The 23,751-nt window shown below is 44.1% G+C and overlaps 2 protein-coding genes across 2 annotated transcripts in view; both read right to left on the bottom strand.

Moving 5' to 3' along the window:
- PRPH2 (peripherin 2) overlaps positions 1–3,635 on the bottom strand; it is a 31,007-nt gene extending 27,372 nt beyond the window's left edge. The window contains exon 1 of the mRNA XM_084828910.1: positions 2,839–3,635. Coding sequence (XP_084685036.1) covers positions 2,839–3,419 — 581 coding nt within the window. The 5' untranslated portion in view covers positions 3,420–3,635. The remainder of the gene's footprint in view (positions 1–2,838) is intronic.
- Positions 3,636–5,268: 1,633 nt separating this feature from the next.
- On the bottom strand, positions 5,269–10,477 carry TBCC (tubulin folding cofactor C). The gene has a single exon (XM_084828911.1). The coding sequence runs from the start codon at positions 10,427–10,429 to the stop codon at positions 9,383–9,385; it is 1,047 nt and encodes a 348-aa protein (XP_084685037.1). The 5' UTR covers positions 10,430–10,477; the 3' UTR covers positions 5,269–9,382.
- Positions 10,478–23,751: the final 13,274 nt, after the last annotated feature.

Genomic DNA, 23,751 nt, shown 5'->3' on the forward strand with positions numbered 1-23,751 from the left:
AATTCCACTGATACTAATGAAGATTTAAGTTAGTTGTAATGAACTTGTCCTATCGGTTTCAATGTGACTGGAAGTGCAATCCTATACAAGACTATTCAGAAGTAAGTTCAATGTGGCTTACTCCCAGGTAAGGGGGTATGGGATTGCAGCCTAACTTTTTTTGGATTGGAGCCTTAGTGCCTATGATGTTCTTGGGGCCTTTTCATCAAGAAATTTGTGTGTCTTCAGTAATGGTTTTGGGAAGTGCCTAAGGATACAATCCTATGCATATTTTGACAGAAAAAAGTCCTACAGTTCCCAGCATTCCCCAGTCAGACTTTTTTCTGTCTAAATATGCATAGGATTGTGTCCTAATTTACTTGGGAATTCATGTCTTCTTACAGTCCCTCATTGTCATTGCTGGAGTCTTTGAGCAACAGCATGGTTTAGTGTTCAGGAAAGATTTTCAGCTCTTTGTTGAAAAGGTATCAAGAATGCTATCAGCTGTGGTTTTGCTAGGAAAAATGAAGAAAAAAGAAACAATGGGGTAAAAGAGAGAAAATATATATAGTAGTCCAACATGTTTCGGATTCCTAGCATAGGAGGCTGAAGAGTCAGCACATGCAAATCTGAAATTCTCTTTGTTCTGAAATTCCTTGCTAAAAGACCAGTGAAATCTGAAATACATTGACTACTATACTCTCTCTCTCTCTCTCTCTCTCTCATGGATCCCATTGTTTCATCTTCTTTTTACACTTATACTTGTTAGTTTTGGGGTTCCTATTGCTTAGTCTTGCTAGGAACAATCCACAAGGAACTTCTGGACAAGCTCCATTGAAATGAAGGATGCACCTGGTGGACTATGCCCAATAATTTTACTTTTAAATACAGAATAAGCTATTAATATCTGATTATTAAATTCAAACTAACATTGAAGAGAAAAGTTTGATATATGTACATGAAAGTTAATGCAACCAAGTAATATTATCATCACTTCTGGCAAAGCCTCCATTCTTTTCAATGGGGCATTTATAGGAACAATAATCTAGAATAATGTCTTCTTACTTTTAATTTCACAACCCCCTTTGTGTGATCTAATGTGATGAGCTACATTCCTGTACCACAGGAATGGGAGTTGGGAGAACTTTAAAGCATCTTGAAATTTCTAGTGTTTCACTAATTATCGTTTGACATTTCCCTTAATCTGTTTCCAGCTTCTCTTTCTATAAAATGGGGCTCAAGGTAATCTCTTGCCAAACTCAGAGGAATCACTTTTCTATTCATTTACTGCAGTTTATAAAAGTGTAAAGCATCGGGGAGATAGACAGCTGTTGCTAGACCCAAATACTTATACATTTGTCTCTGATGAAGGCTACCATCTCTAATTATTCAATAATTATTGTATATTGTCATTATTGTATCAATTATTGACTGATAATTATTGTAGCGGTTTTTGATTTTGTATGTTTTAATTCTACTGTAAGTCAACTTCAGTCTTTTTTTAAAGAAAAGCATCTAAGAAATTTAAAACAGTAATGATGATGGTATACAGTGTTTTACTTAAGGGCCAAAGTGCAAGTGACATAAATCATGCTTAAAGGGGTGGGGTGGGAGGCAGCCATGCAGGGCTCAGGCCCATATTGGAAGCACACTACGTAGGAAAGAAGGACTTACCCCTTTGCTTCCCATACCACATAATGGGTAAAATCCAACAAAAGTCCTACTGAAGGTAGACTCATTGAAATGAATGGGACTTCATGACTAACTTAAGTCCCATTCATTTCAATGAGTCTAAGTAGGACGTATGTTGGATTTTACCCTAAGTCTGCTCCACCCTTATTTGTTAAGTTAATCGGATGAAGAATCTATTTGTCTTCCCTTTACTTTTTACTTGAAAGAATTTATTGGGGGGAACATAACAGTGATTGTGTTATATTTTTAAAATATCACTAGCAAAAGTGACTACATTAGGTAAGACCAAGAAGCCATCCCAATATACAGCCATGCTGTCATGGAGTAGAATAGAAGGGTAAACAAAAACAATGTTTTCAGGATCTCAAAATTAAACAAGATGTTAAAACAATCTGGCTGCCTGGTTTTATGAAGTCAACTAAAATAGAAGTTGCATTTCTCAGTGCATGTAATTTTTTCCACAGCCCTATAATTCCTTCTGTCCAAACAGCCAAGAAAGCCAATAATAACCACAGCATGACTTAACAGAGGTCAAGATAAATGTCAGGGCACAGTTATCCAGCAGGATGTTCTCCTGCACAAGTCCTGTTGGAATGAATGGGAGCTATGTAAGATCACTTCATTTCAATGAGGCTTGTGCAAGAGAACATCCTTCTGGATTACGACCGACTCAAATTTAGGGAGAAAACAGGCATGATGCCCCCACATAACAGTAGCAGGACTGAAGGATATGAATGGATAAACCAAAGGCTATCAAGGAACAGTGAGCGGCAATACTTTTAAGATAGATCTTATTTATTATAGCTATATTGCTATGGTATGAGTCAGTACTAAATGTTTTGGATAATGGGAAGAGATTTAATCAGCTAATAAAGTAATCTCTTTGATAGCTTGAAATGCTAGTCTCCTTGGTTAGAGTGATAAAACATCCTAATTATAAGCCCTAGAATTCCCCTAGCTTGCCAATCACACAATAAAGCTTACTTCTAAAAAAATCTGAATAAGCAGAAGACACTGGGGAAAAAATAATCAGAAGTCTGGAAAAATAAGAATGCTGTTTCTACAGGGCTACATGAGAGGCACAAAATGGATTTAGATGATACTATTGAGTAGAGGTTCAAAGGCAAACACAGTACAGCACAAATTAAATTCCGTTGAGCTACTTACTCTTTCACTGCCTTGGAGCCAAAATCCAAGTATCGGTTGCTGATCCACTGAATTTCAAACCAGTCCCTAAAACCATTGTTTCCACAGCATTTGAACTCAATCTGGAGCATATCAATGGTCTTCTTCATGAAGCATCTTCCTGGAGTATCTGTATCTCGATAGAACTTCATACCATTTTTTAGCCCATTTGCTAGTGTAGTTTCCAGAGAGCCCCTCATGAGAAAACAAATAAAAGCAACAAAAAAAATGAAGATGTTAAAAAACAAACACGATGCTAGGTAAAGTTTCACGAGGGGCTTCCACTTTGCAAATTTAGCAGGATCCAGAGAATCATAGCATATCCTGCCTGCAAGAGCATTGAATACACAGGCTAGTAGACCCACCAGTATCAAGGAATTCGGCACGAAGTGGCTTTCAGAATTATCCATCACTTCACTTCGCTTTCTGAGCTCAATTTTCAGGAACAATCCCATAGAGAAAATGATGATCCCTGCAAACACTGAAAGCCAATTCATGAGCCATAGTCCTTGCGCTAGTTTTACCCTTTTTTTCTGGTTGAACTTGACTTTCATCAGAGCCATCCTAGCAACGTGAAATGCACTGAGACTCTATGGAATTAATCCTTTTTTTTAGAAAACAGAACACCACCATTCAGGCCTTGAAGATTCCAAAAGGCGCAGCTCTGACTGAGCTGTTGTTTGGCCCTTCCATCTTGCTCAGCCTGATGTTGGAGAGATGTCAGCAAATTTTCTGAGGAGCACAATTAACAAATTTCATATAAAGAAAAAAAGAGATTATTGGTAAATACTATGTGCAACTATTTCTGATGTCCCCTTCCACGCAAAGGAGAAACAGCTTCAAAGGTTCAAATGATTAAAACTGGATCTACAGTACGTCATTCCAATACTTATCAGTGTAATCCAATTTAGAGAAATCTCTGCCAGCCGATGGGCAGCAGAAATAATCCCTCATTTTACTATTTAGTAGATTTGTGCCTTCACATTATGTGTTACAGTATAATACAATTGAAACTAAGGTATAACAAGATATCCCATTCCTAGATTCTTTTTGAGAGGAAAATGGACACTGATGAAAAACTGTCAGAGATGTTGCTATATAGTGATTTTATGGATTTCTCCAAGCCAGTAAGACCATGTTGCTACTTATCCTGTGTCACTCACCTTGAATGACATCTTCTGGCTTATGTGTTTTTGCAGGTAGAATTAAGGTCACATTCTAATTTAACTAAAATCTAAGTTTGAGGAAGCCTGGAAAACAAGATACACCAGTCTCCTAACTTTGACAACTGGAAGTGCACTAAAGCATCAGGGAAACTATATCATGGCCAAGCATTTCCCCCCAAAATATTGGCTTGAGTCATGAGCAGCTTATGGACTAATCATTCTGGGCCAACAGTGGAGCAGGACTTGAAGTTATAAAACCCCTTTTGTACAATGCAACACCAAGGATGTGGTTGTCCCACCGATTAAGGAGGGAATCTCTGCTCCAGCGTCACTACTTAAGATAGAAGAGTGTCTTTTATAGACCTTGAGAATCTCAACAGGTGTTCTGATAGTGGATATAGAACCCAGAGTACAATATGGGAGTAGCTGTAAATGCTCTAATGTTATGTACAAATATAAATAATAGGGAATGGTGCACCGGCTATGTTGTTCCTTTCTACTGTACATCAATACTATGAAAGTGCTTATTTGGTTTTTACATATGCCCACTGCAATGATTATTTGTAAGAGAATAATATTGTCTTTCTTGTATTTGTTCCATCTCCTTGTGCTCGTTTTACCAACAGTAAATATTTATCAGCAAGCCATCTTGCTGGTCCCCAAGACACTTTCGAAAACCTGCAATAAACATTACATACACAACATTGAAGGGATTATGAAAATGCCATGTTTTAGACAGCAGAAAGAACACCAATTTTCATAAAGTGAATTATCGTAAGAGGAGCTGTCCTCCTGATTGATCTCATGAAAAGATGAAAATTAAAGTGTGTGTGGGGGAATATCTCTGCTTCACTTAGTGGCTAACAATAAAACTACAAGGAACATGGAACCAATGCGATAGTAACTTTTATTTGATCAATTAATATTAAAAGTGTTGCATATTGGCTTTTAAGTTCTGTCAGCAAGGGTGGTCAAGAAAAAAGATGTTCCTGAGACAGATTATGTTTTCCCAGCTACTGTTAATTTTGCAGACTTTCATTTCCAAAATGGAAGAGGTGAGTTTGGGGCAAAGTACAGTCAGGGCCAGAAATATTGGAACAAGGATAACTGTTTGGGCAGTTGGCCTCTGTATACCACCACATTGAAGCTGAAAGGCAACACACCCAGATGGGAGCGAAGTCAGGACTTTCAGCTGTAATTCAAGGGGTTTGACAAAAGTGAGGCACTAACCATTCAGGAAGCACAGCCAGTGGCATACACACACACACCCATCCTTGGTGGCTCATAAGTAATGGAACAAACCAACATCATTTCAAACTTAAGGATCGCCTTTAATACCTGGATGAAAATCCTTTGCAGTCAATGACTGCCTGAAGTCTGGAACCCATGGACATGGCCAAATACTGAGTTTCCTCCCTCGAGATGCTTTGCCAGGCCTTTCCTGCAGCTGCCTTCAGCTGCTGCTTGTTTGTGGGTCTTTCTGCCTTCAGTCTTGTCTTCAGTGAGTGAGAAGCATGCTCTATTGGGTTGAGATCAGGTGACTGGCTTGGCCATTGAAGAACATCCCACTTCTTTGCCTTGAGAAAATCTTGGGTAGCTTTTGCTGTATGTTTTGGGTCATGATCCATCTGCAATATGAAGCGGCGTCCTATCAGTTTGGCAGCATTCAGCTGAATCGGAACAGAAAGTATAGCCCTATACACTCCAGAATTCATCCTGCTGCTTTTATCAGCAGTCAGGTCATCAATAAACACCAGTGACCCCGTTCCATTGGCAGCCATACATGCCCATGCCATAACACTGCCTCCACCATGTTTGACAGATGACGTGGTATACTTTGGATCATGAGCTGTTCCTTTCCTTCTCCATACCTTTCGCTTCCCATCATTCTGGTACAAGTTCATCTTGTTTCATCAGTCCAAAGAAACTTATTCCAGAACTGGGCAGGCTTTTTTAGGTGTTTGCTGGCAAAGGCTAATCTGGCCTTTCTGTTCTTGAGCGTTACCAGTGGTTTGCACCTTGTTGTTAAGCTTCTGTATTTACATTCATACAGCCATCTCTTGACTGTAGATGTTGACAATGACATGCCTACCTACACAAGAGCATTCTTGACCTGGCTAGATATTGTGAAAGGGTTCCTCTTCACCATGAGCAGAATTCTGCGGTCATCCACTTTAGTTGTCTTCCAGGGTTTTTGCTGTTGCTGAGCTTGCCAGTTAATTCCTTCTTTTTCGGGATGTTCCAAACTGTTGTATTGGCCACTCCCACTGTTTTTGCTCTCTCTCTGATGGGTTTGTTTCCTCAGCCTAATGATGGCCTCCTTCACTCGCATGGACACCTCTTTGAACCTCATGTTGGGAGTTCCAGTGAACAGCTACCAAATGCAAATGTAACACTCAGAACCACCTCCAGGCCTTTTATCTGCTTGGTCATGGGGTACCCAGGAAACAGGCCACACCTGGCCATGCAGCTGCTTGTCAGCCATTCGTTCCATTACTTATGAGCCACCAACGATGGGTGTGTGTGCATGCCACTGGCTGTCCTTCCTGGATGGGTAGTGCCCCACTTTTGTCAAACCCCTTGAATTACAGCTGAAAGTCCTGACTTCGCTCCCATCTGGGTATGTTTCCTTTCAACTTCAATGTGGTGGTGTACAGGGGCCAACTGCCAAAACAGTTATCCTTGTTCCAATATGTCTGGCCCTGACTGTAATTAGTGACAAACACCAACAAGAGCACAAGCAAGCACTTCAGCAACCTGGACATTAATTGATTTCTCACTAGAAGCAGCAGTATTGGTTCTTTTAAAAGTAGGACTGCATTGCCCCTGCAGTAGGCCTCGAAATCTTAGTTTAGAGGTGCCAAGATAGTGATAAATCAGATCCAGGTTTACTTACAAGGAGATCCTTGTAAGTAACCTGACCTGATTACTATCTTGGCACCTCTAAATTAAGAGTTTGAAGCCTACTGCAGGGCCAATACAAGGACCTGGTAAAAAGGTTGCCTTTTATAGTACCAAATGCCTAACAGTGATAGCGTAGCTAAATCTAGAGGAATCACTCTGAAGCTGGGAGGCAAGGCCTAAGCTGCTCCTCAGCTTGCCTACTACCTCCGCTGTATAGCTGTTGTGTCTTTCTAAAGAATGGGTAGGCAACCTGGTGTCCTTTAACTGTTTTAAACTACAACTCCCATAAATACCAGTCAGCATGGTCAAGGATTATGGGACTTGCAATTCAAACATCTGGAGGGCACGAGGTTGCCTACTGCTGTCCACCTATGACTTCTACTGCTCCATGGAGGAAACCTGCTTAGAATGGCTAAGTCTGGACCTGTTCTCCCTCAATTTCTCCACTGGTTCGTCACTTCCAGAAATTCCAGTCCCTGCATTCTCTTAGGGCTTAGCACTTGATTACATTCTCTACATAATGGGAACATTTTATCAGGCTTGCTTTTCCTGCTATATTTCTGCAACTGTGGGAAATGCTAAATCTGGCAGAACTATCCCTTCAATGAAGCTCTTAAAAGGTACAAAGTCTGTACCAAGGTGTGGCCAAGCCAGCCCCCCCATCCGCCAAGATATTCTCTTGAATCACATTGATACCTAAAGTAGATGGAAAGCAGGATATTTTAAATAAGTAGGGCACTCAAGAAGTATGCTACTTCCTCCCTGTCACTGGCAGGGAAGGGGCTGGAAATGGACTATGAATTTAGCAGCCCTACTCCAATGTTATAACAGAGATGTGTAAAGGGGAAGAGTCACAGAATAACCAAGAACTGCCCTTAAAACAAAATTCACAGGAAACCCTTAATTATGACTCTTTTAATCTGAGCAGCCACCAGTTATTCTTTCTAGACACAAAGAATGCTGGAATAAAGACAAGTAAAAAAACACACTGCAACATAATTTTTAGTAGAGGGGCTGAGGGTTCATAAATATTTTGCAAAACCAGTAAGATTTGAAGTACTTCAGGGAAAGTATAAATACAAAGGAGAAAAAGAGATTGGGAATGGCAAATGCCTCTGTTTACAGTGAACAATAACTAAGTCCAATCTTACAGACTTAGGCAGCCCAACAATATTGCGGGCCTCTAATAAGCATTGAAAAGGAATAATTTGCTTTCATTCAAGGTGACATTTGTAAACATGAAGCAGACAGTACATCATACCCTTGAAATTCCCAGACCAGTGTACATTTGTACAGGAACATGCAAACTGTAATGTGAAATTCTGCTAACCCTGTGAAAGTAAATTTTCTCATACAAAGTATAACAGAAAATTTAACAGCTACTGGCACAATCCAGCCAAATTTCATCACTTTTATATCCCACTAATTTCAAGAGAATTAAGCATGTCCTTAACTTTTCCGCACTTAAATCAAAGTGCTTAGCTTGAACAGGATTGTGCCCACTGAATGTATACATGTTTCGCTTGTCTTTTAAAAAAATACTTGCTTTATAGTCACACACCTTTAAAATACTTCAGCATAACTGAAACTTAAAACAAGTATAGAGTTTCTGTAAGCTCTAGGTGATATTTTGCAACAAAGATATAAAACTTATAGACTCAACATATTCTTGTTCACCTTTTGGAGATATTTTGCAGCCTGATTTTGTAGAATTCTCTGTACTGGTAATAGTAGATGTAATGGCATTGGATTAGAGACATTTGAAATAAAAGTGGAAGCCCATATAATGTTTGCCCCAGGAGCAATGCATAACTGGAACTGTTTTAAAAGATTAAGCAACAAGCTGAAGACACTGTTTCCACTGCTCCTGGGCTGATCTGTAATATCTTCAAGTTGCTATCTATTTATACAGAGACTACTGCCATTTCATATAACAAATAAGACTATAATTGCTCCTGAATAAACTTATTTAGCACCAATTGCTAACAATGCTTCTCAGCATTAAATACTTCACATTAGTTTAGCATCCAGAGATTCTACCCCCCTCACCCACAAACACACTTACAATGGCTCAAACATATTCAAGGTGAAGTGCCACATAGTATTTTTAATCTGTACTATGGGCAGATAACCATTTGGTGCTTCACCAAGGTTTTGCCAAAGGGCAGAAAGCAGCAGCATAACCCAGTTTGGAGAAGCAGTGATGTAGCCATACATGAGGGAACCCCAGCGAGCATACAAAACAAAAGTAGTTAACAGCAGCACATTTCATCCCTTTGAAAGAGCACAATGCGAGTGTTTTGGCAATCTCATTATACTGCTTAAACAGATACAGAACACAAGTAATGCGCCTCAGTCAGGTCTCTCTAATTGCAGCTTTACTCCCATCCCTTGCTGAGGTCAGCTTTCTCTACAGCACAACTGCTTCGAGGCTTTCTGGGAGAGACAGTGACAGATCAATTCCAGTCCCTGACCCGCTCATTTGCAGGGATCACACTCCAGTTCGGAGAGGCCTCATCCCTGGACAGCCAGTCGAAGTCGTCCACCAGGCTCCAGTTGTCCCTGCTTCTATCGAGTCGCGAAGTCTCGAAATCGGTGTCGATGCCCGCGTAACTCCACGTGTATGGGGCGAAGCATATGCCGCGGCAGTTCTCCAGCATCGCCCGGCTGGTAACCTGCACGTAGAAGCTCGTGTCGGTGGTGCGGTACGTCCGGAGTTGCTGGCAGGCGAGGACCAGGAAACAGCCGCTGCAGCCGTCCACCCGCGCCGAGGTCGATACGGGCCCGCAGAGCACCGTGCAAGCCTGGCAGTCGCGCACTAGGAGCGTGTTGGGGTTGCCGCGGAGCCGCACCCGGCAGCGGCTCAGGTGGGACAGCACCACGTCCTGCTGCAGCAGCTCGGCCGGCCCCAGCTCCAGCTCCAGCCCCTCGGCCCGGCTGAACCCGCAGCCGGGGTCCGCCGGCGGGGAAGAGGCCATCGCTGCCGCCTCCTTGGCGCCTCGCTCAGAGCCCTCCCGGGGCGGCGGCGGAGCCGACGGCTTCGGAGGAGCCGCGGCCGGGTCCTTTTTGAGTGCCTTTTTGAAAGCGAAGCGCTTCTTGGGCTGCAGCTGGAGGCGCCGCTCGGACAGCGCGCCCTGGAGCCGGTTCAGGGCCGCCTGCGCCTGCCGCACCTCGTAAGGGGCCAAGAAGCGCACCGAGTCCGTCAGCAGGCGCTGCAGGTCCTGCAGCCGCCGGGCCGCCTCAGACACGGCCTCGGCGCCCGGGCCCCGCTCCGCCGCCGCCAGCAACGCCTCGACGGCTTCCCGCTCGCGGGCGAAGGCGGCGGCGAAGAAATCGCTCTGCTCCTCCTGCACCGCCTGCGCGTCGCGCTCCCGCCGCCGCCGCCCCGCCTCCTCCCGCCGCTCCGCTTCGCGCTGCTGGAGCCTCTCGGGAACCACGGGGGCCAGGCCGGCCAGGGCCGGCAGCCGGTCGCTCTCTGCCGGCGCCTCAGAAGCAGCCTCCATCTTCCCCCCTTCCTGCAGGCGCGGCTTCTACCCGCACCTCGCACTAAGAGGGATGCTGATTGGTCCCGTACGCCGGCCTCGCCTGCGATTTGTGAGGAGACACCAGGGAGCGGGTGGGCGTGGCCTCCGCGTTTCTTAAAGCGGCCGCGACCGCAGTGCGCACGGGGTGGGGTCAACGCGCGTGTTCCCTTTGCCTGGTCGAGGCGGAAGCGAGCGTTGCGCCCGCTGAACGGAAGGGAGGATTTGGATTTGGATTAAGATGTTTCCACCAAAACTGCTGCTGCTGCCGTTAAATACATACTTCGTCCCAACGCTGTGTCAGGCTTCTGTTTTCAGAAATAAACTGCAGAAGAATAGGTGTACGGGGCAAAAACATTCAAGGGTCTTGTGGCACTTAAAGATTCTTCATTCATTCATTCATTCATTCTTCATTCATTTATATTTATTTATAATATTTTTATGCCGCTTAACATACTAAAATCCCGAAGCGGTTCACATTAAAATGTATACAAGATAAAACAATAAAGAAAACATTTAAAACATTACAGCAGAATGACAATAAAACACAGCAGTGACACAATCCATTACGCATCAGGGAAAGCCTGCCTGAACAACTGTTTTCAAGAGGAATTTAGAACTAGCCATAGTTTCTGCTTCTCTACCTACACGTGGGAGAGTCTAACAAAGGGCTGGTGCCACCACTGAGAAGGCTATGTGCTATTGTATGGCGCCATTCCTTTGGTCACGGAATTACCACTAAGGCTTCCTCATAAGAGATGAGGGGTCGACTGAGTGTATAAAGGGGGAGGTGGTTAGAGGGAAATTTGGTAAAGATTCCCAATTTATTGTGGAATGAGTCTTCTATGGAAAGAAGTTGTTTGAGGCTGTGTTCCTGTGTACATTTATTCAGTGTGGTGCTGACTTCCAAGTAAACATGCAAAGGTTGCACAGGGGAATACGATACAATCTGGGAGAAAAATAACGAAGAAAAATATAAGAACTAAGTAAGAGAGCCAGCATGGTGTAGTGGTGAGAGTGACGGACTGGGAGCCGGAAGATCCGGGTTCTAGTCCCTACTCGGCCATGGAAGCTCGCTGGGTGACTTTGGGCCAGTCACATACTCTCAGCCCAACCCACCTCACAGGGTTGTTGTTGTGAGGATAAAATGGAGAGGAGGAGGATTGTGTACGCCACCTTGAGTTCCTTGGAGGAAAAAAGGCGGGATATAAATGTAATAAATAAATAAAAATTTAGTGCAACTAACTCACAATACATTTAAAGGAAGGAGATTATATTACTTTTATCCATCCTTTCATTGGACTTCTGGAACAGGGGAAGGACTGTAGTTCAGGGCTGTAGAGTACATGCTTTGTATGCAGAACAGGGGTGAACAACCCTTTCAGCCTCAAGCAGTTAAGGCCCCCAGGGGCTGTGCATGTGTGCACAAATTGTTACATGTACAGACACACTGATGCCTGCTGCTTCAGGGTCATGGGCAGGGGGAGGAGGAATATGGCAGTATATACTTCATATGATTGTTAGCCACCTTGAGGACCATTTTCTTGAAGAAAGGCACAATATAAATCAAATAAGTAAATAAGTAAATGCAGTGACAGGGGAAAAATATATGGCTGTGCTCACACAAATTACCACCAGGAAGCACTGGTTAGAACCAGTGTACCAATGTACCAGTTCAGTTGCTGCTCCCTACAGATGACTGCATACCTGAGGCTGCTTCTCAGATTGCTCTGCATGGAGGAAGTGGCAAACACCTGAAGCAGATGTTAGATAAGCCTGTGAAACTAGCCAAAATGGATAGCTCATCAAAATCCAGTTTAAAAAAATCAATCTCATCTGATTATTGAATGGGTAGCTTACTTTTAGTATAAATAAACATTAGCTTATACATAAATCATTTAAAATTTTTGGTTTTACTTCAAAACCTAGATGCTATCCACCAACTTCAAGGTGTAAAATACAAGGGGAATATGTGATGGGCTTGATTTCTTGTAGTAAAAACAACAGCCCTGTTTTTCTCTGCTAAAATAGATCACATGTCTCATTCTTGCACTTCCAGTGAGAAGTGACTGCCTGTATTTGACTGAACTCTTTGCAAGCTATAATTTTCAATCTAGAGATAGTTTCTGTTTGGCTTTTATGTCAGATGTAAAATTATAGTATTAGATAGACACTAGGGAGTTTTCCAACCCTACATGTAGTAATACCAGCCTTTAGAAATCCTAAGAGAAAAGGGTTGTGAAGGAAGGAAAGGTAGTAAGGAAATCACCATGTATCTTGATGGCTTGCTTTGCAGTGTTTCTCCAAGGCTTAACTATTCTGGGTTCTGCAAGCAGAGGACCTGTTAGGCTAGTTACTGCTATGAATGTTAGGCCATACAAAATTTATGATATCTAGTAAGTGCATTCTACTTTGCAGGAGAATTGCAATCATCACTGAGGCAAATATGATAGGGACTAAAATGATTTCAATTTCCTCCTTGTAACTGATTTCCAACATATAAGATGTAATAGCCTATTTTGGTTGGGATGCAGAAGGGCAGTGTAGTGTTTAGTGCATTACAGCACTTAGCCGGCTCAATGTTCACAAGTTAATGGGTTTGTGTCTCTGTCTTCAAAAGAACATAAAAACATCATGATTTGTATCAGCAGTGTCTCTTGTGTCTGGAACCATGCCGAATCATGAAAACGTGAAAGAAACCCTGAGATTTGTCATTTTAAAAAACTCTTTAATAACTCTGCCACTGTAAAAAAAAAAGTACATAAAATCAAATAGAGCATTGGAAAACAGAAAACCCACATACATAAGGGGAGGCAAATCGTTACGTTTTAAATCTGCAGTGTATTATGCTCGGGCAAGAATGTAGGATACTGTAGAGAAATAAAGTTGTCTTGCGTTGTACTTTTTATTTCCCAGAAAAATAAATGCATGCTAGTAGTCGGACACGACTTAACAACTGAACAACAACAAGTAGTAAAACAGAAACACAAGTCCTTTCTGTCAAAATGGGTTGGGTTCATGGCAGCACCTCAACTTCTCCACATATGAAAATCCAGAATTCTGCTGCAGCAATATGGTATTCAGAGAAACCTCATAGCAAGAGTTCTTTTCCCAACTTACATTTTTTAGATACACACCTAAAAGAGTAATCCTATGCATATCTGCTCAGAAGTGAGTCCTACTGAGTTCAATAGGATTCCCTACTGAGATTGCAATCTAAGTTTTTTTATGGGTGTATCCAAAAATGAAAAGTGTCAATATGATAAATACATATTTGCAAACATGTATCGTGCTGGTTGGTACATTCATCAGGAAGATAATTGGATGACTTGATGGCAGACCTGAGTTTACGTGTGTAATGTGTGCAATGATTGCAGAAGAACAGTCTGATGACTGCTAACCAGCATGACCAGCTATACCCTCGAAAGAACTGACTGTAAAATGGCTCCTCTTCCTGTAATCTAAGTATGAAAATAAGGACCTAAGATACTGAAGGGCCGTCAACATTGTGCTGCATGCTGCCACATGAGGCTCTTTAATCTAGGGATGTCAGAGAATTCCACGACGGATCTCAGTGAGGCCGAATGCCAGAGCATTCGACCCCCTGAAATCTATCGCGGAATGAAGCCCCCCCCCCACGAAAGGCATGCGGGACAAAGTCCCCGCCGCCCCCACCCCATGAAAGGCGCGTGAAACAGACCACTTACCTGCTCCTGTTGGCCCTGCTTTGCGAATGGCGGCCCTCCTGGCCGCCATTCGCTTCCTCCTCTTCCTAGCTGTGATAGGCTATGTAAATACTTACGTAGCCTATCACGGCTAACGCAGGGACGCCATTTGCATCCCTGCAGAGGCCGTGATAGGCTACGTAAGTATTTACGTAGCCTATCATGGCGGGGGGGGGGAGAAACCCCAGCGTACGTAAATGGCGGCAGCTACCGCCATTTGCGTATGCTGGGGTTTCTCCCCCCCCCCGCCATGATAGGCTACGTAAATATTTACGTAGCCTATCACGGCTCAATACAGGGACGCAAATGGCGGCTACGACAGCTGCCATTTGCGTCCCTGCAGGGGTGCCCAGCGGCCGGATGTCTGGCTGCGGGCAGCCAGAGGCAGCCGGCGGCTCTGTGGCTTGGCCGTGGAGCGGAGCCGTCCGGGCAGGATTCCGGGGGGAGGGACGGAGCGCCTCCCCCCCATCGAGGATTCCGGGGGGAGGGACGGAGCACCTCCCCCCCACCACGGATGCCCCTGTGCGGAGCCAGTTAAGGGATTCGTACATCCCTACTTTAATCCCCTTTTCCCAGCATGAATGGCAACAGAGTCAGGTTCCGGACTCTCCCTCAGGTAATTGCTATTGGGGGAGGAGGAAGGAATGAGATTATGGCTGGGCTTTTTGGCCCCCCAAATAGCTTAGCTGAAAAGAATCTGTCCCCTTCCAGGCTGAAGAATTTGGCCTTTGCTGATCTGATGTCAGAGGAGAAGAAGATGAAGATGATGATGACGATGACAACAAAGAAGACATTTTAACAGGATCAACAGAATAAATCACATGATCATTGTGCATCTGAGTAACATAAGAAGATTTTGTTTGTACTAAGCCTTAGGAACATGCCTTGCTATATAATATAAACATTTGTAGTAACTAATTAATGTTGCAATCAATCAACCATTTTTGTTAGAGAATTTCAAACACTCCATTCCATGATTCCTAGTGCCGGCCAGACATATTCTTCATTGCAGAATCTGAGCCAGGGTACTTATGCATCAATGGCTGTCAATGGCTGCTAGTCCTGATGCCGATATTCTACCTCCAGTATCAGAGGCAGTATGCCTATGTACACCAGTTGCTGGGGAACATGGGTGGGAGGGTGCTGTTGCACTCATGTCTTGTTTGTAGGTCTCCCATCGAGAGCTGGTTGGCCACTATGTGAACAGAATGCTGGACTAGATGGACCCTTGGTCTGATCCAGCTTGGCTCTTTTTATGTTCTTATGCGTCTATGTATGTTGGCGTATCTAGAAGAACAAGAAGAAATAACAGTTAAACAACACAATAATATCCAGCAGCAGCAAAACAGTCACAGAAGATAAACCCAGTCAAAGGCTTAACGGGGGGGGGGGGGGGAATCCTACTGCCTTTTCAAAAGGACAACAGACAGGAGGCTTTCCTGATCTCTAGCAGAAGATCTTGACGTTTTAGGTTATCTTAAAGAATGCTCCCTGCCGACAGCCACTGCCATCCAGACCTGTCATATAGGTGTCATACACAGTAGGGCCAGCTGACTAGACCTCAGTTGATAAGTGGGCGTATACAGGGAGAGACAATCCACATGACAGGAGATATCCCTATTAAATGTCATTCTGTTATTTACAGTCTGTCAAGATCACTTTGAATTTCGTTTCTGTCTTCCAAAGTATTAGCTATCCCGCCCAATTTTGTGTCATCTGCAAATTTGATCAGCATTCCCTGCACCTCCTCCTCCAAGTCATTAATACAAATGTTGAAGAGCACTGGGCCCAGGACTGAGCCCTGTGGTACCCTGCTCATTACCTCTCCCCAGTTTGAGAAGGTCCCATTGATAAACACTCTTTGAGTCTGATTCTGTAGCCAACTGTGGATCCACCTGATCGTTGTTTCATCTAGCCCACTTTGAGCTAGTTTGCTCATCAGGATATCATGGGGCACTCTGTCGAAAGCTTTGCTGAAGTCAAGAAGTATTATGTCCACAGTGTTCCCACAGTCCACAAGGGAGGTTACCTGATCAAAAAATGAGACCAGATTCATCTGGCAGGGTTTGTTCTTGACAAATCCATGTTGGCTTTGAGTAATCACTGCATTGTTTTCAAGGTGCTTACAGATGGATTGCTTGATCATCTGCTCCAGAATTTTCCCAGGGATTGATGTCAGACTGACTGGTCTGTAGTTCCCAGGTTCCTCCTTTTTGAAGATAGGGACAACATTAGCCCTCCTCCAGTCATCTGGCACTTCCCCCGTCCTCCATGATTTCTCAAAGATAATAGACAGTGGTTCTGAGAGCTCTTCTGCCAGTTCCTTTATTACTCTAGGATGCAGTTCATCTGGCCCTGGAGATTTGAACTCATTCAGAGTAATTAGGTGTTCCTTGACCATATGCCTATCAGTCTCAAGCTGCAATCCTGCCCCTTCAGCCTGTACTTCGCCTTTGCCAGGGGGGTCATAGACCATCTTTTGGGAGAAGACTGAGCCAAAGTAGGAATTGAGCACCTCTGCCTTTTCTTTGTCATCTGTTATCATTTTGCCATCCTCACTGAATAATTGAACCACCATTTCTTTCCTCTGCCTTTTACTATGCACGTATCTGAAGAAAGCCTTTTTGTTGCTTTTAGCATCCCTCACTAACCTCAGCTCATTCTCACCTTTAGCTTTCCTGACGCCATCTCTGCAATTCTGTGCTACCTGCCTGTACTCTTCCTTTGTAGCTTGGCCTTCCTTCCACTTCCTATATGTGTCCTTTTTTGTTTTCAGGTCATCTCTAAGCTTGCTGTGAAGCCACATTAGCTTCTTCTGTTGTCTTCCACCTTTTTTTCTTGTTAGAATTGTTTGGAATTGTGTCTTTAGAATTTCCTTTTTTAAGAACTCCCACCTACCTTGGACTCCTTTTCTTGTTAAGAGTCATTTGCCATGGGACCTTACTTATCATTGTTCTGAGTTTATTAAAATTGGCTTTTCTAAAATCCAGGGTACACATTTGGCTGCACTTGGCTTTTGCTTGCTTTAGAACCAAGAACTCATGTAGAACATGGTCACTTTCCTCAAAAGTTCCTGTAACTCCTGCTTTATCCACCAAGGCAGCAATCCTATGGCCGCTAGGCAGCGGCTAGATAGCCATAGGATATGGTGTTTTCCAGGAACTGACCTCCACATGCTTTCGCACTGCCTTGAAGGCAGCGCGGAACAGCCCTGTCCTCTGTGCTCACAAAGGGGAGTGTGGAGCAACTGGAAACGGGTGTGTCTGGGGGTGTTCTGGGGCGAGGAGAGTGTAGCTGCCTGTATGACACATCCTATGTGTCATACAGCAGCCTCCCTCCACGCTCCGTGCTCCCACGGCTAGATAGCCACACGTGGCTGTGTAGCCGAAAAAGCAGGGCAGGAGAAGCACGGAGGGTATGGTCCCCTCTGTGCTTCTCCTGCCCTGCTTTGGATACACGGTCACCTCCGAGTTTAGAGGTGGCCACCTATCCAGATACGATTGCTCCCTAAGTAATCTCTGTTGGTTAGGATCAAGTCAAGGATAGCAGATCCTCTAGTTCCTTCTTCTACTTTCTGTAGGAGGAAGTTATCAGCAGCATAGGTCAGGAATTTCCTGAAGGGGCCATGTTTTGCAGAATTTTTCTCCCAACAGATATCAGGGAAATTGAAGTCCCCCATTACTACATCTTGCTTCCTTGAAACATTGGCAATTTGCTTTTCAAAAGTTTCATCCTCGTCTTCTCCTTGATTGGGTGGCCGGTAATAGACTCTGACCACCATGTTCCTTTTATTCTTTGCTGCATTTATTTTAACCCAGATGATCTCGATGGGGCTACCAAGCTCATCCTCCTGTATTTCTGTGCAGAGATATGTATTTTTCACATATAGTGCAACCCCACCTCCCTTTCTGTTCCTCCTGTTCTTTTCTGAACAAGTTATATCCTTCAATTGCTGTATTCCAGTCATGAGAGTCATCCCACCAAGTCTCAGTTACACCTATCAAGTCATAATTTCCCTCCTGTATTAAGAGTTCAAGTTCGTTCTGTTTGTTTCCCATACTCTGGGCATTAGTATATAGACATCGAAGACCATGTGCTTCATGGTCTGGCTTTCTTCCTACATGTTTGTGAAGACTATGATTGGGCGCTATTAGAGCTGTTCTCTCCGTTGCGATGCATGAGCCTTCGTCCATTGTTACCCCCAACTTTACATCTCCCTTCCCCGTAGGGTTCAGTTTAAAGCCCTTCTGATAAAGTTCTTCATGCTGTGGCCAAACACATTCTTCCCAGCCTTTGTGAGGTGCAACCCAGCCCTTGCCAACAGTCCATCTTCCAGGAAGTATAGCCCGTGGTCCCAGAACCCAGATCTCTCTCGTTGGCACCACCTTCGTAGGCAGTCATTCACCCGGAGTATTTTTCTTTCCTTTTCTATCCCTCTTCTAACTACTGGAAGGATGGATGAGAAAACTATCTGGGCCCCAAAGTTCTTGAGTTTCCTTCCCAAAGCCTCAAAGTCTGACGTGGTTTCTTGTAGGTCCACTTGGTGGTATCATTTGTTCCCACATGGATGAGAAGAAAGGGATACCTGTCAGTGGGCTTTATGAGTGCAGGCAGCCCTTCAGTCACATCTCTAATCTGTCCTCCTGGGAGACAGCATACCTGGCGAATCCATGGGTCTTCTCAACATACTTGGGTTTCGATCCCACCCAGCAAGGAGTCTCCCACTACTACCACTCTTCTCTTCTTGTTGTTGTAGGCCTTGGTTTCATTGCCTCTGTTTGACTGACCTTCAGCCTCTTGCTCACTTTCATGTGGTGTCCCCTGTAATTCTTCCTCTGCAGGCTGTCCTCCAGTCTCATCCTCAAGTGCCTGAAAATGGTTCCATACTTCCACTGCTTCTACTGGTGCAGAGTGGCTTCTAGTTCTTCTGCTCCTAACCATCACCCTTTTCCAAGGAGAATCCTCTACTTCATTTTTCCTCGCCTCAGCATTCTCCTCTTCTGCCTCAACTTGCTGTTGCTGTTCTAGCTCCTGTACTTCGCTTTACTGCTGTAGTTCCACTGTTCTAAGAACTCTTCATCTTCTCTTATTCCATTGAGGGTCAACACTCGCCGCCCCTCCAGTCTTCTTACTTTTTCTTCCAACAGTGTAATCAACTTGCACGTGTTGCACGTGTAGGCCATGTTGATCTCAGGCAAGAAAACAAACATTGCACACACATCAATATGCTCCTGACTTCCCCACCCCACCTCTGCTGGTGTAATGAACCAAGCATTTGCCATAAGGCGGATGGGGTGGGGGGAGAGAGGATGGATTACTAGGAAAATAACCCACAGACACTGGTAATCCACATAAGGAATACTGGTCTTTGTGTGCGTGCGTTTGTATGGAACAGAGGTACCTGGGCAAAATCATTATCTGACTGAGGCTATTAGTCCTCACGGTAGTCTCTCTGATTGGTTACAGCACACTACATTGGGGCGGGGGGAGAGAGAGAGGGAGAGATTCTTCCCATCTCTTTCTCTAGGAATTGACCCTGGGATCTTTTGTACATGGATCCTATGCTGCTCCACGGAAGTATGACACCATCTCATCCTAAGCCTTCAGTACTGGTCTACGTGGATGGAAGTCCTGGGTTCCCGTACATAGAGCTGGTGTGCAGATAAATGGTTGTGTTATAGGTTAGGCTCCTGAGAGGCTACAAAGGCCTCATCCTGGGTCTCTCTCCTCTATGGCCTTGTGGTTAAGTTATTGCACTGAGGTGTAATTGTCACTAACATCTGTAACACCCTTATGAGTAACAGTGTTGCTGCCTTCAGATCCAGGTTTTCTTAGACATCTGTCTTAAAATATCTGACCGGGGGAAAGTGGTTTGGGGAGGGGAGGAGGTACACTGGAAAAGTTGCAGGCAGAGAAAGGGCTAGCATGTCTCCAGTACTGATTTTCTGCTGAAAACCACCATCTCCCTCTGAAGCTGGTTTTTCCTAATAGAAGCAGCCAGCAGGGTTTTGTTACACAGACATGCATGTAACATGCTGATAGACCCTGAGATGGCTTTTCAAAAGTATATTCCATAGTACGTTTATTGAAGATCAGTCTGTGAGCAGCTGTCAGGAATGGAATCCTCAAATCCAAAAGCAGTATACCTCTGCACTGCACACTCACCTGTAAGTAAGTCCCACTGAACTCAGCCGGGTGTACTTCTAAGTAGACATGTATAAGATTACACTATGAGTAACATATTTTGGATGAAGTCAATAGGGAAGGGCTGTACCTTTCATTCCTTTCATATAAGCTTCCCAGAAGTATCTGGCTGGTTTCCCAGGGCTCATACTGGTGAGTTACTTCATTAGGCTCTCAACTGAAGCAGCATGTGCATAAACCCGGTTTTCTCAATGTGGGGCCCTCCAGATGTTTTTGACTACAACACCCGCTCACTCCAGCCAATGTGCCCAATGGCCATAGATAATGTGAACTGTATTCCAAGACACCTGGAGGAGACCACGTTGGGGAAGCTGGGATGGAGGGAGGGAAAACAGTGCACTAACCAGTATGTCTTTCTCAGTCATCTTTCTCATTTTCTCTTTCCTCAGTTCCAGAGCAGACCTAAGCATCACAAGCATAAGCACTTTCACAGGAGGGCACAGAGTCAAATGACAGCAGTAGAAGACTGGATGGAGAAGAGGAAAAGCTGCCCTAACTCATCTGCTCTTTTTCCCAGCTAATTCTGGAGTTGGAGCAACACAATCAAAAATTTCTCCAGATACCAAATATATATCTTCAATTTAATGTTTTTAAGACTCTCTTCTACTCTTAGTTATGTTGTAGATGATGTTTTAAAGTTTTTAATTAAAAAACAACAACACACACAATAATTTGGGTTTCAAGTTTTAAAAATTGTTTTCAGTTTTAATTCTAAGTTGCCTTGGGGGTCCTATTTGGGCAGAACAGCGCCTCATAGATTTATAAATAAATAAATGAATTTAAAAATGCCCATACTGTCCAGGAGAAATTGGTTCAGATTGTATTTGCTTTCTCTATTAGATTGTGATGGATGATATTCTGGAGGTGACGAACTCGACCTTGGGGGAGCTAGGGGTGGCGACGGCCGACAGGAAGCTCTGGCGTGGGCTGGTCCATGAAGTCACGAAGAGTCGGAAGCTACTGAACGAATAAACAACAACATTAGATTGTAACAAGTGGGGACCCATAACAAATTTTTGCAGTGTTTAATGTGGAGTACTCTTCTTCAAGGCTTCAGTTCAGATGGCCTGGGAAAAGAGCCTGTTAAAGCATTTCAGGGCTTGTGGGGGGAGAACACTTTTTCCCATTCTTGCCCTTCTAAAATCTCCTCATGCTGCGCTAAAGGGCTCAGGTTCAAGGCCAGCCACCAGCCCTAAAACACAGCATTTTATTGCTATATAGTGGAGTGGGGAGAGGCTTCTGGGAAGTTGGAAAAGTAAAGGGCCCCTTTTTCCTTTCCTCTTTTCAGAATTCCTGAACCTTCTATATAGTGTGGAAAGGACCGCTTTTTAGCCTCATGGTACAAACATCCCCTTCAACCTAATCAGGTTACTATAAGCTGTTAGGATCTGAAGCAGGCCAATTCCCCCACCACCACCAACTGACACCCTCAACATTCCATGGGTCTTGGAAGGCTTAGGTCCTTGTTGGGCTGATTTTTTAAAAGTCTTTTATTTTGATTTACAAACTAATATACTTCTGTGAGTCAAATTATAGCAGTAAAGGACCTGAAAGTTGCTCTAAACACCAAACATATATGTCTTCAGCTCCCTCGCTGTCTGGGTGACATTAGTAGAGGTAGTTTTTTACTTCTCTATCAGGATATAACAAGCAGAGACTAACAACAAAATGTTGCAGTACATTTCCCGTCAATGAGAGTGCTATCCTTCAAGGTTTCAGCCAACCTGGAACTGGAACCTTGTAGTATTGTTCAACAACAAAATGCTGCAGTGCGTTACCAGTCAACAAGGGTGGTATTTTTCAAGACTTCAGCCAACCTGGAGCTGGAACCTTGTAGTGCTGTTCAAGGTGTGTGTGTGCGGGGGGGGGGGGGAGTATTAAAAAGGGAGGGAAAAGAAATAGGGCTGAGATTCGAGGCTGGCTGCCAACTCTGAACCTTGGCTCTTTATTTATAAAGGTTTGGGAGGGGGATGAGAGCAAGAGCAAGAAAGCTGGCTTCTGGAGAGTGGGAAAGGCAAAGGGGGTCCTTTTGTCATTCCTCACTCTCAAATCTTTCCCTTGTAGCAGAGGGAAAATACTTTTTAAATCTTGTGTCATACATTCCCTGACCTAATGACCATGCTGGGTTGGAGTGATGAGAATTGCAGTCAAACATATCTGGAGGACACCAGGTTGGGGAAGGCTGTGTTAGAAGCTCAAGAAGGCCAATTCACTCCCCTCCAATTCCTTTCTTTTATTTCAACTGACACTATACTGCCAACCTTCCTTTGTCAACCTGGTGCCCTCCAGTATGCCCATCCAAATCTGATAGGATTTGTAGTCCAATAATCTTGAGGGCATCAGGTTGGGGTAGGCTGCTTCAACATGCTGTGGCTCATCATTATTTAGATCATGGAATGCACTGAACTTGTTCTTGTTCTCCTTTTAATTTGCAAACTAATATACTACTGCATACCTAGGGTATTCACTGAATGTACAGAAGCTTTTATTTTTATTTTCTTGTTTCACATGCAAACTAATAGGGACATGATCACCCAAGTTTGGTATTCAAATGAATATCAGTGTACTTATTTAGCAAACCTAAGGGAGCAATCCTATGGCCGCTAGTCAGCAGCTAGATGGCCATAGGATATGTGGTTTTCTGGGAACCGACCTTTCCCCCCTTCTGCACTGCTCCTCCTTGGAAGAGGAGCGTGGAGCAGCCCAAACGGGGTGTTCTGGGGCTGGGAAGGCAGAAATGCCGGTATGACACATCCTATGTGTTGCCTGGAAGCTTCCTGCCTTGCTCCGCCTTCCCGTGGCTAGACAGCCGAAATCGGCTGTCTAGCTGCAAATGCAGGGCAGGAGAAGTGCGGAGGGAATGATCCCCTCTGTGTTTCTTCTGCCCTGCATTGGATAGGCGGTCGCCTCCGAGTTCAGAAGTGGCTGCCTATCCCCATAGGATTGCGCCCTAAATCTGGTAGTTGAGCCATCTTGCTGTCTTTGGAAATTGGACCTAGGTGTCTTTGGTGTCTTTGGAAATTGGACCTAGGACATATTACTCTGAGGTTTATCGCTTAGGGTGCAATCCTATGCATGCTTAGATAGGAAAAAGTCCTACAATTCCCAGCATGGCTAGCTGGGGCATTCTGGGAGTTGTAGAACTAATTCTGTCTAAACGTGCATAGGATTGCACCCTTAATTACATATATATGAGGTAAAAGTTGGCCAAAAATGAATAAAGTCATTGTGTAATTAATATTTAAGAACATAAGAAGAACCATGCTGGATCAGACCAAGGGTCCATCTAGTCCAGCATTCTGTTTACACAGTGGCCAACCAGCTGTCGACCAGGAACCCACAAGCAGGGCATGAGTGCAACAGCACCTTCCCACC

The sequence above is a fragment of the Heloderma suspectum genome, chromosome 1 (assembly GCF_057233095.1).
Source record: "Heloderma suspectum isolate Gila_16-S chromosome 1, 16-S_ref, whole genome shotgun sequence".
In the NCBI taxonomy this organism is placed as follows: Eukaryota; Metazoa; Chordata; class Lepidosauria; order Squamata; family Helodermatidae; genus Heloderma; species Heloderma suspectum.

Excerpts from the sequence above, each read along its gene's own strand:
- TBCC (XM_084828911.1), bottom strand. The coding sequence starts at position 10,429 with ATGGAGGCTGCTTCTGAGGCGCCGGCAGAGAGCGACCGGCTGCCGGCC.